At 39.6% G+C, this 16,586-nt stretch overlaps 2 protein-coding genes and 1 long non-coding RNA gene across 14 annotated transcripts in view; 1 reads left to right on the top strand and 2 right to left on the bottom strand.

Moving 5' to 3' along the window:
• Positions 1–164: 164 nt before the first annotated feature.
• Positions 165–11,683, top strand: LOC119491376 (calcium-binding and coiled-coil domain-containing protein 1-like). Of its 5 annotated transcripts, none has more exons than XM_037775347.1 (15): positions 165–348; positions 984–1,202; positions 1,348–1,450; positions 2,471–2,673; positions 2,854–3,099; positions 3,215–3,363; positions 4,074–4,143; positions 4,313–4,567; positions 4,654–4,779; positions 6,082–6,177; positions 7,447–7,534; positions 7,628–7,788; positions 9,430–9,465; positions 10,556–10,638; positions 10,981–11,683. In XM_037775347.1, exons 2-15 carry the CDS (start codon positions 1,071–1,073, stop codon positions 11,006–11,008), a joined length of 1,776 nt encoding a protein of 591 aa, XP_037631275.1. In that variant the 5' UTR covers positions 165–348; positions 984–1,070; the 3' UTR covers positions 11,009–11,683. The 5 variants fall into 5 exon arrangements, with proteins under 5 accessions (XP_037631275.1, XP_037631265.1, XP_037631300.1 ...); XM_037775337.1 differs by having other exon boundaries at positions 166–348; positions 1,052–1,202; XM_037775356.1 differs by having other exon boundaries at positions 168–348; positions 1,052–1,202; positions 2,854–3,066.
• LOC119491466 lies at positions 530–2,669 on the bottom strand. The gene is made up of 2 exons (XR_005207615.1): positions 2,556–2,669; positions 530–1,238 (listed from the first exon to the last, which is right to left on the bottom strand). It is a non-coding gene; the product is annotated as an uncharacterized LOC119491466 (long non-coding RNA).
• A 76-nt stretch (positions 11,684–11,759) lies between the features above and the next one.
• Positions 11,760–16,586, bottom strand: part of LOC119491402 (retinoic acid receptor gamma-A-like) — a 94,091-nt gene continuing 89,264 nt past the window's right edge. For 7 of the 8 annotated variants that reach the window (XM_037775423.1, XM_037775412.1, XM_037775401.1 and 4 more), the window contains 4 exons: positions 16,376–16,552; positions 15,985–16,189; positions 15,362–15,520; positions 11,760–14,879 (listed from right to left, as the gene is read on the bottom strand). In XM_037775423.1, the coding sequence (XP_037631351.1) occupies positions 14,560–14,879; positions 15,362–15,520; positions 15,985–16,189; positions 16,376–16,552 (861 nt within the window). In that variant the 3' untranslated portion in view covers positions 11,760–14,559. The remainder of the gene's footprint in view (positions 14,880–15,361; positions 15,521–15,984; positions 16,190–16,375; positions 16,553–16,586) is intronic. The other variant, XM_037775465.1, reaches the window with a different exon arrangement.

Genomic DNA, 16,586 nt, shown 5'->3' with positions numbered 1-16,586 from the left:
TTAGCATAGTGCCCCCCTTTCCTCACACCCCCCACTGCCACTACTGAGAATTGCAATGAGCAATAAGCAGCAGCAGCAGATCCTGTATCCCATAACTAAGTCCTATAATGGGAGTGGAAGTCCACAGCACTGCTCGGCCTTGTGATGAGCTGTGCACTCATAAACTGCATCTCCCATGAGTCTCCCATGAGTCTCCCATGAGTCACCCAGCATCACTAGTTTTACTTTACATGTTGTGAAACTCTGGTACCAAACAAGATTGCTCATCACCATCCACAGATTGATCCACAGCTCTATCCTTCACGAGTAGCAGAAAAGACATTGCATTCGTTTTCTCAGCAGAATAAGGTAAGAAAGACATGAACACCACAAAGGTAATTTGTAAATTAAGCATACAGCTATCACATGTTCTTAGAAAGCCTTGAATACTAAATTATAGCAGATAGAACTGCACTTAATAAAACAAAAAATGAAAGACAAGATTTATCTGTTAACTTGTGAATAGGCAGAAAAAGGAAGGGATGATGCGTTTTATTTTTTATTCTAATCTTTAATTAACAGCACACATTTACGAGCATGTATTACTTGATTGAATACTTTACTTAATTTCCAAATTTAGTTTTGGTTGGTGTATTTTTCCGAATTAAATATAAGACATAGAAAACAATCATTGTTTCAGTATTGGAATATAAAGCGTATCTATTAGTTGGCTAAGGGCTGTCTTTTATGATCAATAACTAACACTAAAAACTGTTTCAATAATTGATTAATAATGAATTTATCAAAATGTATATATTCATCCTCACACAAGTAGCCTATACAATGGGGCAGTGTTGTGTTTTTTTGCAGATTACATGGTATAACCTCAGCGCTCAGTAGGTTTACGAGCTTGTTGTTTATGAACATATTGTATGGCCACATAGGCGGCTGGTGTTGTGATCAAGCTGCATTCCTGATCCGACTCTGCTATCACCTTTCATCAGCTGTTCTCCTCCAGACTGAAACTGGAGCTCATTTCCCTGGATCCACCATGTCTGTTTTCTTCCTAAAGAGCGCAGCTTCCTATTACCATGGATAAACAGGCCTCGGTGGTGTTTCGTAATGTGGGGCAACTGTACTTCCCCCAAACCAGAGTGGAGTGCCACTACAGTCTGACCTCTGACCATCAGTGGAGCAGCAGTGACTGGATAGGGATTTTCGAGGTAAAGTCACCCACTTTAGCATCATTCCTCCCCACACTGAAAGAGAGAACATTTTAGCAAAATAAGTTCTGTGTCACGGGGTAGTGGTGGGGAGGCACATCTGTATGTCTTTGTGGTCTTAAATGTGTTTGTTATCATGTCACAGGTGGGCTGTTCTTCAGTCAAACAGTATCACACGTATACATGGGTTCTTGTCCCTGAAGGCTACACTGAGGGTACCAGTGTCAACTGCTGTGCACTTTTCCAGGGTAAGAATTCAGCCAAACATTTAAAAATATAATTCAATAGTCCACACATTGCATCACTGATGGTTGGGTGTGGTCAGTCAGACATGTGCTCTGTCGTACCTGTAACCACACCCAGTAGTGATGTCAGAGTGTACCGACACACCCTGAAGTACACTGCCACATCACAGCAGCTAGTTCAACCTCTGGAGGTCTGCTGTTAAGTTAATGCTGTGCAGTTTCTTGGAACAAAAGATGTTTAATACATCAAAAATACCACCGTCAATGCCGCGTTATGGAGATATTAATTTCATTCCTTCAACCACCTTCTTGAAAAGGTCAGGGTATATTCAAAAACCTGTTGATATCCAAGTCTTTCATCATGTTTAAAAGTATCTGTTCTGACCAGAAATGTGGGCCTTTCTTTTGGGCATGTATAGTTAAGGTTAGGCATTGACCTCGAAAAGTTCAGGTTAGGCATTGATCTCGAATAGTTCAGGTTAGGCATCGGCCTCGAATAGTTAAGGTTAGGCATCGGCCTTGAATGGTTAAGGTTAGGCATCGGCCTCGAATAGTTAAGGTTAAGCATTGACCTTGAGTAGATAAGGTTAGACATTGACCTCGAAAGGTTAAGGTTAGGATAAATCATCAGGCAGAGTCTCGTGAGTTTTTGCAAGTTTTTCCACAATTTGGGGCTGTACACATGTCCAAAAAAAAGCTCCTAAAACCTGAATAATATCGGCATATTCCACGTCTTAATCGGAAAATGTTACATTCAAAATAAAGCCTAATTCAGAATATCCAAACGGAATATGCCATTTACATGACTCGTATCAAATTCAGAATATGATATTCGGAATAATAGTGGAATATTAGTTTGCATGTAAACGTAGTATTGAGCTTATTATAGTTGTGCTCCACTATTCACGTTTTTTATTCTGTAATACTTATAATACAACTTTTTTGTAATTAATAACTAAATATATTTCTTATTATATAATAATAATATACATCTAATATACATTACATATCTACTTGATACAGCATCCTACCTGCCCCGCCCCAGTGCTGCAGAGTATCAGTTTATATATGTGGATAAGATGGGAAAGGTGTGTGCCCGTAGTCGCACCTTCACGTTCCGTGCTCCCAAGCCGCTGGAGGAGCTGGAGACTCTGAAGGAGGAACAAGAGGAGGAGGACGGAGAGGAGGAGCTGCTCCTGGTCATCCCCAGGGCCCAGCTGCTGCAGGTGGAAATAATAAAAAAAACTTCACTATTGCATTCAAACATTCCTGATAAGCTACTCTTCCCTTTACAGTAATAATAAGAGCACGGCCCTTTAGTGCAACTTCTGTGTACCAGAACCACTACATGATAATTTATTTTATTTCATGTTAAAGTGTTTGAATCTCCCCGTCTCTCTACCCAGAGTCAGCTGGAGGAAAGCTGGAAAAAACAAGCGGATATACAGCAGACTCTTGACGTAGCAAAAGAGGAGATGGAGAATGAGAAAGAGAACAGCAGAAAAGCAAGGGAGGAGTGGGAACGTGAAAGAGAAGCAATGAAGGAGGAGATCTCAGATTACAGAGACAACCTGAGACACAACAGTGACATGTTGAAGAACATGGAGGGAAAACACAAGGTACAGACAGCTCAGGCCACCACATTTCTTGGGGTAGCAATCTCATTTTTACCTCCAAAGTTCTGAATTTCAGTCACTTTTTGGTTAAAAATACACAAATGGGAAAATTATGTATAATTATTTTTTCTTCTCTCCACAACATTGAAAGAATGTGAAATATAGTCAGGAAAATCTGACCTCTGAACTGAGTAAACTCATGGCTGAAAAAGATGAGAGTCTGCAGCGAATCAGAGACCTGGAGGAGGACATCAAGCTCCTGAATGACAGGGAGAAAGACGAAAACGTGGAGCTGGAAAGGCAAGTGTTTGAGACATATGCAGTGGTGGAAGAAACTTGAGGTGCAAAAGTCCAGTTTTCTCTCAGAACACTTGAATTACAATTACTACTGCAGGTTTAAGTAAAAGTAGTAATACCACAGTGTAGAATTACTCTGTTACAAGTAAAAGTAGTCATTATGCAGAATGGTTCATTTCAGAAAAATGTATATTATAGTATTGGGTTATAATTATGGATGAATTAATGTAATGTAAATTACTTTAATGTTGCAGCTGGTAAAGGTGGAACTCATTTCAATGATTGTCTATATTGCTGGATAGCTTAATACATCATCATTTATTAGTTGATTACTATTTTGTATTAATAATCTGAATCTGCAAAGTAACTAATGACTAAAGGTATCAAATAAAAGTAGTGGAGTAAACAGTATTTGCTTCTGGGGGTAGAAAGTAGGCCTGGCATAAAATGGAAATACCCAAATAAAGTACAAGTACCTCAAAATTGTACTTAAGTGCAAATATATTTGTATAGTTGTTCTTTGCACAACCCTGTGAGCACTGACACGTTTCATTTCACTGCACATCCTGTATGAGTATGTGACAAATAAAACTCTTGAATTGTACTTGAGTAAATGTACTTAGTTGCATTCCACCACTGGACATATGCTAGCTTACACATTTGTCTTGGTATTTTTATTTCCGTGGGCCTAAAACTAACATTTTGTCCCACAGGCTGAAGGAGAGAGTGAAGAAAACATCCAGTCAAATGAAACACGATGAGGAAAAGAGAAAGTGTCTGCAGGTAATTGGTTGGTGCTTCTTGAACACAGCTTCGTCAGAGAGGGCGAAAGAGGACAGGCAGCTCTGCCACACAAGACTAACTGGACCCAGGCCAGATTTAAATGGTTAGGTGTCATCTTGCCAAGTTGAACTTGTTTTCACCTCGGCTGTTCCCTCTCGTCTCTGTGCAGGTGGAGAACGAAACTTCTCTGGTGGAGGTACGAGGGCTGCAGGAGCGTCTGGATGCCAGTGAGCATGTGGCCGAGAGTCTGCGTAGGGAGCTGAGAGATCTGGGCACCCGTCAGGGTCACACCCAGACCGAGCTGCATCAAGCCCGGCTTCAGGTGGCCCAGCTCACCCTGCTGCTGTCAGAGGAGAACCTGGTCCTCAGGGAGGAGCGGGCCAACTGGGCTTTAGAGAGAGAGGCTTACAAACATGTAGCAGAAGTGAGGACACAGAAAAAGCACATACACACCTATAGTATATATGTCGTCCTGACTCTGCTGTTAAACTTGATTTTTTTTAAATGCAGACAGATGCAAAGAAATTACAAGATCTGAGCTGGGAGGTGCAGAGGAAGGAGGAGTGGTTCCAAGAGGAGAGGATGGAGAGGGAGAAACTCGAGGCAAAGCTTGGGCAAGAGAGAGATTGCAATCGAGTAAGTAAATTAACCCTCTGAGACCCACAATAGACCCGTTTTTGTCTTTTTTAGGTGGGTACAGGGGGACTTTAGGGGGAGATAGCAAGTCAACAGTAGATGTTACAAAGAAGTGGTGTATTTCATCTGAAAGCTGGGAACCTGAAGATTAATTTGAGATGCAGCTCAGCACTGTGTGTCAAGGCCGTGTGTCAAGCTGTTCTTGTCATTAATCAGAAATAAACATGAATTAATTAAATTGTGATAGTCTATAAGGGCTTAGAACATTATGATATAAGTATATGAGGGTCATTCCCATGAACTATTGTGTCTAATAAGTTATTGAAGCAAATTTTTGGGTTGATTCCATTTGTTACACAGATTTGGTGCTAAATTTAACCATTTTTGTCCACTCGAGAATTGATAAAAATGATCAATAATCCCTCCAAAATACCACATTAAGACACCAAGACCTTGAGGAACACCATAGAAAAAGTCATGCTGTGATTTGGTATCAAAAACTTGGAGATTTCTGTAAGAAATGCATTTTTCAACGATTGGATGGCGAGCATTTCCGTTCTGGAAACTGCTCAGAAACCACCTTATTGTCAATCTAGCTAGGAAAGCCATCCATCCTCTGAATGCTCTAGGTCTCTAGTTTGTGGCTGTAAGGTGTCATGAGGCTGTGATTATCCTAGAGGTCACCACAGGTCATTTTATACAGTGAGGTCAAATTAAAAATATTTGGCTCATTAAACCCACAAGAGTTTTTATTCACATATCTTGAGGTCAGAGGTCAAAGGGACTGTGAAAATGGCCATGCAAGTTTTTCCTCACCAAAATTTAGCTTAACGTTGAAGCGTTATTGAGCCTCCTTCCCGACAAGCTAACATGACATGGTGTCATTGGATTCCTTAGATTTTCTAGTTTCAGGTAACATCAGTACCTTTTCTCTAGCTCTAAAACTGAACCTGCTTCTGAAAGACAGTGAAGTCGGTGGGGATCGGCGGATCTCAGGGGGTTAAAGTGCATCGCAGTCACTATTATTCAACACACAAACACATTCAGCTCTAAATATAACTGCTCATGTGCCACAAATCTGCATCATCAGTTGCTCAGATTACATTTTGGAAACTGTAGAACGATGCCAGAGTTCCGCGTAGCTCTTTCATTACTCGCATGCTGGCACAAATAGACAAGCTTCCATGAACAGCGAGTAAACATTTCTCCTCACTGCCATGCGATCAACAACAGCAGGAAAGAGGACAAGCCAGGTCAGAGGTGTGGGTGTTCAGATGATCTTAATGCTGCTGCCCCCTGCAGGTGCTGCTGAGTGATGCTAAGAGAGAACTCCAAGAGCTGAAGGCCAGCATGAGGAAGGCCCAGAAAGAGAGAGAGGAGCAGCAGGAGGACAAACAGGCAAGGATCCAACACCAGACCACATATCCATCTTATATCACTTTTAGGGCTGTCAATTGATTAAAATATTTAATTGCGATTAATCGCATGATTGGCCATAGTTAATCGTGATTAATCGTACATTTTTTACTTGTTCAAAATCTACCTTTAAGGGAGATTTGTCAAGTATTTAATACTCTTATCAACATGGGTGTGGGCAAATATGCTTGCTTTATGCAAATGTATGGATATATTTATTATTGGAACTCAATTAACACAAAACAATGATAAATATTGTCCAGAAACCCTCACAGGTACTGCATTTAGCATAAAAAATATGCTCAAATCATAACTTGGCAAACTGCAGCCCAACAGGCAACAACAGCTGTCAGTGTGTCAGTGTGCTGACTTGACTATGACTTGCCCCAAACTGCATGTGATTATCATAAAGGTGCACTGACTCAGTGCGGCCTCGTCAAATATATAATCAGTCAGACGTTTACAGTTTTCAAGCTCATATTAGTGGTGAGAAAGTAACCAGGTACATTTACTCAAGTACTGTACTAAAGTACAATGTTAAAGTACTTAGGTATTTCCATTTACTGCTACTGTTCACCACTACATTTCAGAGAGAAATATTGTACTTTTTACTCCACTACATTTATTTGATGATTTAGTTACTTTGCAGATTCAGATTAATAAAACAAAATATAATCAACAAATAGATTATGATATATTGTTATGTAATAAGGCTTTAAAACTGAAACATTAAAGTGATGTAAACATTAATTATTATAATCCAATGATGTACATTATTCTGAAATGGATTAATCGATTAGTTGTTTTGGTCTATAAAATGTCAGAAAATGGTGAAAAATGTCGATCAGTGTTTCCCAAAGTCCAAGATGACCTCCTCAAATGTCTTGTTTTGTCCACAACTCAAAGATATTCAGTTTACTGTCATTAAGGAGAAAAGAAACCACAAAATATTGACATTTAAGAAGCTGGAATCAGAGATTTTTTTTTCAGATTTTTTCTTTAAAAGTTACTCAAACCGATTATCAAAATAATAATAATAACTAAAATAGTTGGTGAGTCATTCAATAGTTGACAACTACTAGATTAATCAATTAGTCACTGCAGCTCTAGCATAATTACTACTTTTGCTTCTTTAAGTACTGTATATTTTGATGTGAATACTTTTGTTCAACACCAGTTTACTTAATTGAGTTCTTATTTCTCGTCTTCTTCCTCCTCTTCAAATGTGTGGGTTTGAAACTGGACACTCAGGACCTGCTGGACTACATCCATCAGTTAGAGCAGAGGTTGGGGTCTGAGCCAGAAACTAAATCAAATGGGGAAATTCACAAATGCAACTGTGAGTAATGACATCTCTTTGTACACAGCAGTACTGCTATTTCACTGCACTGTAATGAGTACCAAACAAAGACTCTACACTGGTTTTAAACAGCTCCCAGCTCTTCTTCTGAGGATGAAGAGGATGCTTCCCCCAGATCAGTCTGTTTGCCTCTTTCCCTGTCCTCTCACCTGGAACGGCCCGACAGAGCTGAGCTCCTCGCTGATGAGACACACATCCAAAGCAAAGAGCACACACCAGCTTCTGACACACAGGTGAGCCATCCTATTCACACATAAACCAAACAGAGTGTAACACCACCTGCATCAGAGCCAACACACCTGGGTGGGCAAATATTTGACTAGTATCCCTCGTCCTGCGAGTTATTTGCTCCAGTTGCATTGTTGAACACGGAGGTTTAACGCTGACTGGTAGAAAGAAGTCATGACAAAGTGTTTATTCTAACCGGGTCACGTTTAAAAGAGGAAACATGGAACAAAGACGTTATAACCCCAAACACTAAAGTGGTAAATTCACAGAGAAGCTCGGACAGTTATTATTCCTCAGCCAACATCTTACTGGATAAATAACATCTTATGACAATCAAATTTTTTTTAACATCTGTGAATACAAAAATGTTATTTTCTTATCTCTCAAAATAATATATTATTGACTTGATTATTTGATCACAGTTTGTTTCACATTATCCACAATCAGCGTACTGAAGGTCAACGATCAGAGTTTTAGACTACTGAATTAAAATACTTATAATCTGAATTTGACATGTGATGTAAATCAGATTATTATTGTCTGATTACAGAGTATAAGGTTGACCAGTATTGACAATATCCATGATATTTAAAAAATTAAATATTGATATCATGTTAATACACACGATTGTGTAAATAATCTTAAATCATGCTTTTGTACAGTTGGTTAGAGAATCTCTCGCTCCGCCTCCATACACTTGTATTTTGAGTGTAACTAATTTGCCAAAAAAGAGACAAAACGCACAATAACAAAAATGAATTTGACCGATATATTTTCTATAGATATTGTAATATTGTTATTGTGAATTCTTGTCGCCATGATAATTGTGTAGTGTATATCGTGACAGCCCTAGTGTGTACATTAAACACAAGGATACAAGAGCCATTTAAGCATTTATTGAGTGAGGGGAATGGATGATTCATTTCTGTACAATAAATAAACATAAATCAATATATTGCCATGCATACCGTAACTAAGAATAATAAACAAAAAGTACGTAAGTTAGCTTACGTTAATAATGCAACCACTTTTTAAAGGAATCCTTTAAAGGTAGGGTACAAGATTTTAGAAACATTTTCTGTTATATTAGTTGAAATTGTCGTTACACCTCGACAGCAACCAATAAATCAAATGCTTTGACGAAAAGAAAAAAAATATTCCAGTATCTGTGACAGTTGCAGGACTGTAATAAACCTGTTCAATCATTTCATTATTGAGCGGGCTACCTGTCTGTCTGTCTACCTGCCTGCATGCACTTAGTGCACATCACCGGAGTCTTCCACAAGCTGCTGAGTACTAACAATAGCCATGTTTGTTGTTTACGTTCATTATTATATGTTTATGTTCATAATGATCATTTTGGGGGAAGTGTCTTTGGAAGGAGATTTGGTGACTTTCTCTCTAGATTCAGGGCCTTTTGGAGCTACTGTAGTGCTGCTAGCTACTTTCATTGGAAAAGAGTTGGCAACACTGGGTTCGGTTTTTCAGTTGGATCATTTTAAAAAATTCGAGTGTACTCTTGCTTGTTTCTGAAGGTCACCGACCGTGCCTTTAAGTTTCTTCATCAGCATCCTAATTACAGCAAACATAATCAGCAGATAACAAAATAAACAAACATCTTTCTCTTCTTTCTCTAATTTAAACAGTTTGCATTATTTCCTGGTTTTGACTTTACCTCACGGGTAAGTACATCACACAGCTCCAAAACAACATGATCTGTTAGGAAGTCAGGATGCATGTAGACATAACTCAAAAGACATAAGTCATATCAAACAAACTTACTGGTGTGGCAGCATGGTGTTGTGCAAAGGATTTGAACAGACCACACCCAGCCTTTATATAACCTCCCCTTCTCTAAACTCCTCCCCTGTGTACTGATAGGTGAATCTCTCCACCCTGTACTGGTCTCACAGAGCTGACATTCAAGCCTGAGATTTAGTATAGATCAGGATAGACAGGAAGGTGAGCCAGGCATTCCAAAATACTAAAATAAGTGGCAAAAGAGGAATGAAATGTATTAAAAAAACTTTTATTATAGTGGGTAAATTGTTAAATAAAAGAAAAAGCTTTCGTCCGGGCTTAAAACAAACCGACAAAGCGAATGTGGCCTCACTTATATGGTATCGACAACCAATGGGAGGCAATCACATGATCAACATAATACTAACAAAATATTATGAAGAAATAACACAGAAAAAAGTTGTTTCTATACATCAGCAATGGAAAGTACTCCTAGGTTTTAAGACAAACATGGGAGCCTATACAGAGAATAGAAAAAATATTTATATTTTACTTATTTTACAGAAAGCATGTAAAGTCTATATCCTCGTTAAGGCAGGATACGTTGAGGCATCCAAACGATGGATCCAAGAAGTAACTGCAGATCAGGCTTGCAGACAGACTAGTCAGTTTTGCTCCCTTGTCACCAACAGTCTTGTTACAAAATGAAAAAAATGACATGTAAATGCTCAAATGAGATGAGTTATGAGCTTTCTTATCTTGCTTCTTATCTTGTTTTACAAATCCACAGCAGTAAAATGAATTGCGGCACTTTATTTTGAAATGTGACTGAGATTATATTTGAAGATAATAATATAAATCTAAGAACTAGATATTTAGATGCTAATCAAATTAATTATACATTAGATTAAAAAAAATACAAACATTGATCCACATAATTGTTTCTCACACAAAAAATTTTTGGCGCGTATATTACAAAACGACAGATAATCTTGAGTTTACATCCATCTCTGCTTCTGTGTGACCACTCAGGATGTGACGCGTCAGCACTGTGAGCCCCAAGCTGGTGAAGGGAAGCAGCTGATCCTAAAAGAACTCGTCGACCCCGTCCTGAGGTGACAATTCTGGCTTTCTACCAGCCACACAGTACACACCCTGTTTCCCTCCGCCTTGACTGGAATCACCTCTCCTAAAATATCATGTGATGACTTCATTCGCAGTCTCTCCTCCCTGGCAGACTGGTTTAGAAAAGCTGTCCTTCCACTTACTGGGCACTTTCTTTTCTCGTGGGACGAGTCACAGAGAGCACTAGAGAGTAAAAATAAAAGTGTACATGATATGATAATAATAAGAGTAAAAATAGCAGCCATGTTGTGCAAGCAGGAGATCAGCAGGAGTGTTGTCTATTTATTATTTTTACCCTTCTGTAAATCTTTCCATCCTCTGTGTCTCTGCAGTGAGCTGGCCGACTCCCCCATGTGGTAACAAAAAGAAAGATGGACAGCAAGTTCCTTGTTTACCACTTCAATGAAAGTTCATGGATGTCCTAAGAAAACCGTTGGGATTATTCTACTGTTGTTTTGTAGCTGTTCATGTAGAAATGACCTTCATGAAGGTCATATTTAGAGTGCAGAGCTTTTATCTCACGGCACAAATTGTGTAAACCACAAAATGTAAGTCTTAAGTGTCCAGAATGTTGTTTACTAGTATGGCTAATGTTTTTATTACTGTTTAAGGATTAATAAAACTCTTTAGACTTTCATATGCAGACACTAATTGTCTAAAAAGATCTTTCAGTTTATTTTAGACTCAATTTGTAATCCCTAGATTTCTTTTTAGTTGTTTTTTTTGCTGATTAATTGTTGCAACACTTTTGAGAAAAGTGTCGTTGATGCCATGATTAGCTTGGATTTAATACATCTTGTTTTGTTGGCATATCAGCCCATAACCTCTCTGCATGTGAGTGTGAATCCTGAAACCGTGTCAAAAGTGTGTGTGTGTGTGTGTGTGTTATAGTCAAGTGTGAAATGTACTGTTGCAGCTCGTGGAGCACAGCGTCAGGTTGGACGAGCATGAAAGTTAATTTATGATACTTTTATTTATTGATCTGTTGGGCTCTTTAATAATATGTGATGATAAATAAATGTTGATGGCAGTCTGTATTTTGTAAGTTTCCATTCTTTCCGTGTAAAGGTGTGTAAAGTGATGGCAAAGAAGACGACAATTGGACGCTGAATGGTCTGAGAACAAAAAGCGCCTTTATCAAAATACAAGAAAGACAAATAACAAATAAGCAAACAACAAGCAACAAATAAGCAAAAATCAAAATGTAAAAACAAGAACAGATCAGCCCAGTCTTTGTTTTTCCGTGTCTGTGTGTGTGTGTGTGTCAGTTAGTTTGGTATAAGTCCAATTGAAATAATGAGGTGTCTGAATCCCTGAACATGAACACAAGTTATTTGCACACTATAAAGATTGTGTTTATAAAAAGACATCAGTTAAAAAACAACGACATGTAACAGAGATAAGATGGTTCCAGCTTCAAAAGTCATGTGAGATCATGACGTTTTCCTCTATCACACAATACAAAGTGAATATATTTCACATCAATGACCTTAATAGAAGTTGTATTAAGTAATGTTTTGTCTGTTTTTGTCCAAATGTAATGTAATATCTTTGGTCTTCTTTTTTTATTATTATTTTTCTTACATGCTTACATATAGAGCTGAGGCCTTTGTGACCTCTTCCATGGCTTGTTATTGCACCAGCTCAAATTCAAGAAAATAGCTTAAGAAACAGATGACGAAGAAAAAACAGGAAAACGTGTTATTATGAAATATCGTAGTTATGTGATATTTAAATAATAAAATAACATAGTATGTAGAGTTGGCTGACGATGTGCAAAATATTGACTGTGCGTCTCTGTGTGTGACAGATGAAGAGAAACAGAATGAAGATAAACACTGACGATAACTCTTATCTTTTGACCTCAGTCATATGATTGCGATGTTCAACCTATAATATAACAAATGACAATTTAACAGTCTAAAAACATCATTATGGCATCGGTGTTGATTATTTAATACTTGAATCAACTTCTGTGTACTTGATGGCTTTACATCTGGTGCTAAAGACGAAATCTAACTTGTATACATGGTCACTGCTCCAAAGCTCCTGGTGTGTTTCATGTAGCATCTGTTTCCTGCTTATATTCTCTACATCTTCTCTCTCTGCTCCATTCAGGGAGTGAATGTCTCCATATATGATTATCAGAAACATGCAGTCCTTTTTTCAGATACACTAGCTTCATCTTTTTATCCCTCATATCAACATCAAAAGTCCGTTGCAGCTGTACATGAAGGACTGAACACGCTGATGGAGAATCTTTTCCTTTACAACTATTACGGACACTCACATTGTCTTTCAATACAGGTAATGACATTTTTATACATCTTGCGTAGAAAAAAAAGCTTTATAGTCTCAATGAAAAACAAATTATAAGTATTTATTTTACAAAATCCATCACTCATTAGATACAGCACACACATTATTTGAAACTATCGTCCTGTGCTTCAGCAGACGGGGTCACCCAATGTAAAGCTTTTTGTTTTGTTGTTGATTATGTTGGACGGTTGAAACCTCAGTTAATGGATCATGTGATTCTTGGTCAGCTTGCATCGGCATCAATGTCCTACTGTCCAACACACGTCTTTGGGTGAGTGAATTTTTAAACGTTTTTTGCTACAAACGCTATGTGCGTTTTTAAAGATACGAATAATTCTGCATAAATGCTCACTGTGGATTATGGCAGTAATGACGGTAACATCACATCTCTGTGTATTGGTAAATGCTCTCAGTTACACACTCATGCACACACACATACACACCTGAGGTTTTCTGTGAAGTAAACTGCTGTTACGGGTTATGTCCATTCTTTGCACACTCTTACAAAATTAAAATATTATGGCTTACGTTGCTGTACTAAGGGCATGCACATGTACAGCATGGTCAAAAATGTCAATTTTTAATAATCACTACTCCTTGGTGTAGGAAGATTGTTTTTGTTGGAGCCGTTATGTCAGAGCATTTCTGAGAAAATACTGTATTGACAGGTGAGACGTGGCCCCGACAGAATCAACCTGAGATTGTGTGATGACGTTAAATCTACCCTGCAGATTCATTAGTCTTTTAAAAATGATTGTGTGTTTTTGTCGAGAGGTGGTGCTGCATTGTTTTGCATTATATGTTTTAGTCTTATTTGCATCACAAGCACCAGATCTGAGCACCTCTTATCCTCTAGTTTTACCCATCAGAGATTTTCATACCACGTGCTGGTTGAGTTTGAGTCCTGCTCTCTCTTTGCTATTGCTCTCTTTACTATCTTTGCTATTGCTTTTTCACCGTGTCCAATCACGCAGAAATGCATAAAATTAAAGAAGAAAAATCACATATGTCCAGTCAAACGTGAGCAGGACTGAGTGAAAAAATATACCAAAATAAGCAACACAGAGACAGAACAGAAATGTGTACATGCTTAGAAAAACCATACAATAAAAAAATAAGTCGCATATCTCTGAATCGTAATAAAAGGAATTCTGAGAAGACGTTTGCGGCAAAATGGACACCACATAGAGTTCTGTTGTTGCAATGTACTGTTATCATCAATTATATATAAAGCATAGCCCTTATAGATAGCGGAGGAGTGCATTCTCTTCTGTCCACCACCTCTCGTTCCTCTTTGGGTGGACGAAACACTTTTGAAATATCTTTTAGACAGTCTCATTTTGGCACAGTGATTTTTCATGGCGTTCTCCTCAGCCCACTGACATTTAGTGCTTTCGCTTCTCCCACTCGTTGCTTCCTATGTTGAATTTAACACATTTTCCTTTCAGTCAACATGTACAGTATATGTAAATATGTGCTGTATGCAACACCGTAGTTGTATAAGAGCCTAATTCTGTGAGGTTTCTGGGAGGAGATATTGCTGGGCGAGGGCTCAGTGATCTGAAGGCGGAAGCAGCATCATCATGTCTCTCTCACTGTGTTTTCCCAGTCACGCCTTTCTTTTGCACGCCCGCTGCCGCCTCCCCCGACGGCTCCCCGTCACTGTCCGCCCTTCGCTCTTTCTCCTCGTCCCAGTAGTCGTCCTCTTCCTCCTCCTCTTCCTCCTCAACGGTCGACTCGTCCGTGGCCTTCTCCTCTTGTTTGATGGCTTGAACGGCAGGGGGAGCGGCCGCGGCGCTGTCCCCTGAGTCGCTGCTGTCCTCGAAGAGCTCGGGGTTCTCCAGCATCTCCCTGATCAATGGAGGCATGGGGCCCGGGATCTCCGTCTTCAGTGTGATGGCTCTTTCTGCACCTACAGGCAAACACACACACAAATATTTATTTAATGGGTAGTGTATAAAAAAGGACAGGAGAAAGCCTCTCACTAGGGCTGGGTATCGTTTAAAAAATGACGATGCCAGTACCCTTAAAATGATACCGATACCAATAGAGTACTTCATTCGATACTTATCATGTGAATGGAAGCTGTGTGTGTGTCCCACTGGTTAGCTTATCGCCGCTGCACTGCACAGCGCTCACGTTAATGATTTACGGTGGCGGGACCGCGATGTCGCGGAAGCGTAATGCCCACCCTCCGGTTCCCCTCCAGGTTAAAACTGTTAGCTCTTGGTATGTTGTGTGATGCAGTGGCTTGGAGCCCGAGACAAATATCCCTGACAAATATCTTAACTTTCAGTACTTTACAGTTCGTCAGTACTGAGGACACATGTTGGTAGGTTTGTTACCCAGCCCTACTTCTAATCTGTGGTATTGGTACGTAAAACCTCAGCTGACCTTTAGTGCTGATTCCTCGGAGGTCTGTGACTTTCATCAGCATGCGGGGAAACATATGAGGCTTGTTTGGGCGTCTGCGGCGGGTGTAGATCTTCAGAGCCTCGAGCAACGGCTCCTGCAGCTTGTCTACCTTCTGTGGCTCTTCCAGATCCATACGGTCTGAAACAAAGACAGGAAGAGACAAATGGTTGTCAATGGCCAGTGGTTCTCAACCTATCTTCCCTGAAGCCCCCGTCCCCCATCCCCCTTCTTGAATCTAAGAAAAGCTGAGGCTCACCCATATTTTATGACGTCATCATCACCCAAAGTTTACAAATCCTCGAACAAAATCCTCAATTTGAATACGGTGATTCACTGTATTAAGGTCTTTTTTTATTAAATCAACTTTCTAATAGGTTACTTGCTAATTATCAACTAATTACCAGTAAAATGAAGTCTTACCAATAGTTTTATATACAGACTTTTTGTATAAATTGTACAATAAGTGTTTTATTACGAATTAAGATTTTGACAACCTCAGAGCAGACAAATCCTGGCGTACCCCCCCCCAAGGATGGACCGGACCCCAGGTTGGGAACCACTGCTGTATGCTAATGATAGCACTCTAGTCGGCACATCCTTACCGCCGCAGATGAGGCAGATGGCACTGAGTAGGCCCGTCTCTGTGTCGTCCATCTCCAAAGGCAGCAGCTGACCAGCAAAGGCAAATACCAGGTCTGTGAGTGGACCGAAGCCAGCGTTATGCATTTGGGTCCTGTTGAGAGTCAGACCATCTGAGAAGGTCATTGTGTCCTGTTCTGGGGTGTAGCGAGTGCATATCCTGAGCATCTAAGAAATGAAGAAAGTGGACAGTTAGTAAAATGAGGATGGCATTCAGTCCAAAAACATTCATGGCAGCTGTTCAGAATCATCGACAAGTTAAGCAGCGTGACAAATGAGGAAGCGTTAGGGAGGTGGAAGGGGTGGAGGGGAGTTGGTTAAAAAGGAGAAGTAATAGGAGCATGTGGTTGGTACCAGGATGTCCAGACATGCAGATTTGAGGAGGGTGATCTGGTCAGCGATGGTGAGCGTAGTGAAGCCTGGTAGCCGCTTGGCAAACTCCACAATCTTTATAATGCACTTAGTGGACAGCTCACTGAACTTATCCCACAGGCCCAAGTCCAGCTGTACTCTGTGGTCAGCACTTGAGTTCTGAGAGAGAGAAAGAGGGACACTTTTGTCTGTG

Source organism: Sebastes umbrosus, chromosome 1, assembly GCF_015220745.1.
Source record: "Sebastes umbrosus isolate fSebUmb1 chromosome 1, fSebUmb1.pri, whole genome shotgun sequence".
In the NCBI taxonomy this organism is placed as follows: domain Eukaryota; kingdom Metazoa; phylum Chordata; class Actinopteri; order Perciformes; family Sebastidae; genus Sebastes; species Sebastes umbrosus.
Note: the sequence above shows the minus strand (reverse complement) of the source record. Positions and strands in the feature narration are given on the sequence as shown.

Excerpts from the sequence above, each read along its gene's own strand:
- LOC119491376 (XM_037775347.1), top strand. The coding sequence starts at position 1,071 with ATGGATAAACAGGCCTCGGTGGTGTTTCGTAATGTGGGGCAACTGTAC. Across the intron at positions 4,568-4,653 it reads CTTACAAACATGTAGCAGAA|ACAGATGCAAAGAAATTACA; the intron begins GTGAGGACACAG and ends TTTTAAATGCAG. Across the intron at positions 4,780-6,081 it reads AAGAGAGAGATTGCAATCGA|GTGCTGCTGAGTGATGCTAA; the intron begins GTAAGTAAATTA and ends TGCCCCCTGCAG.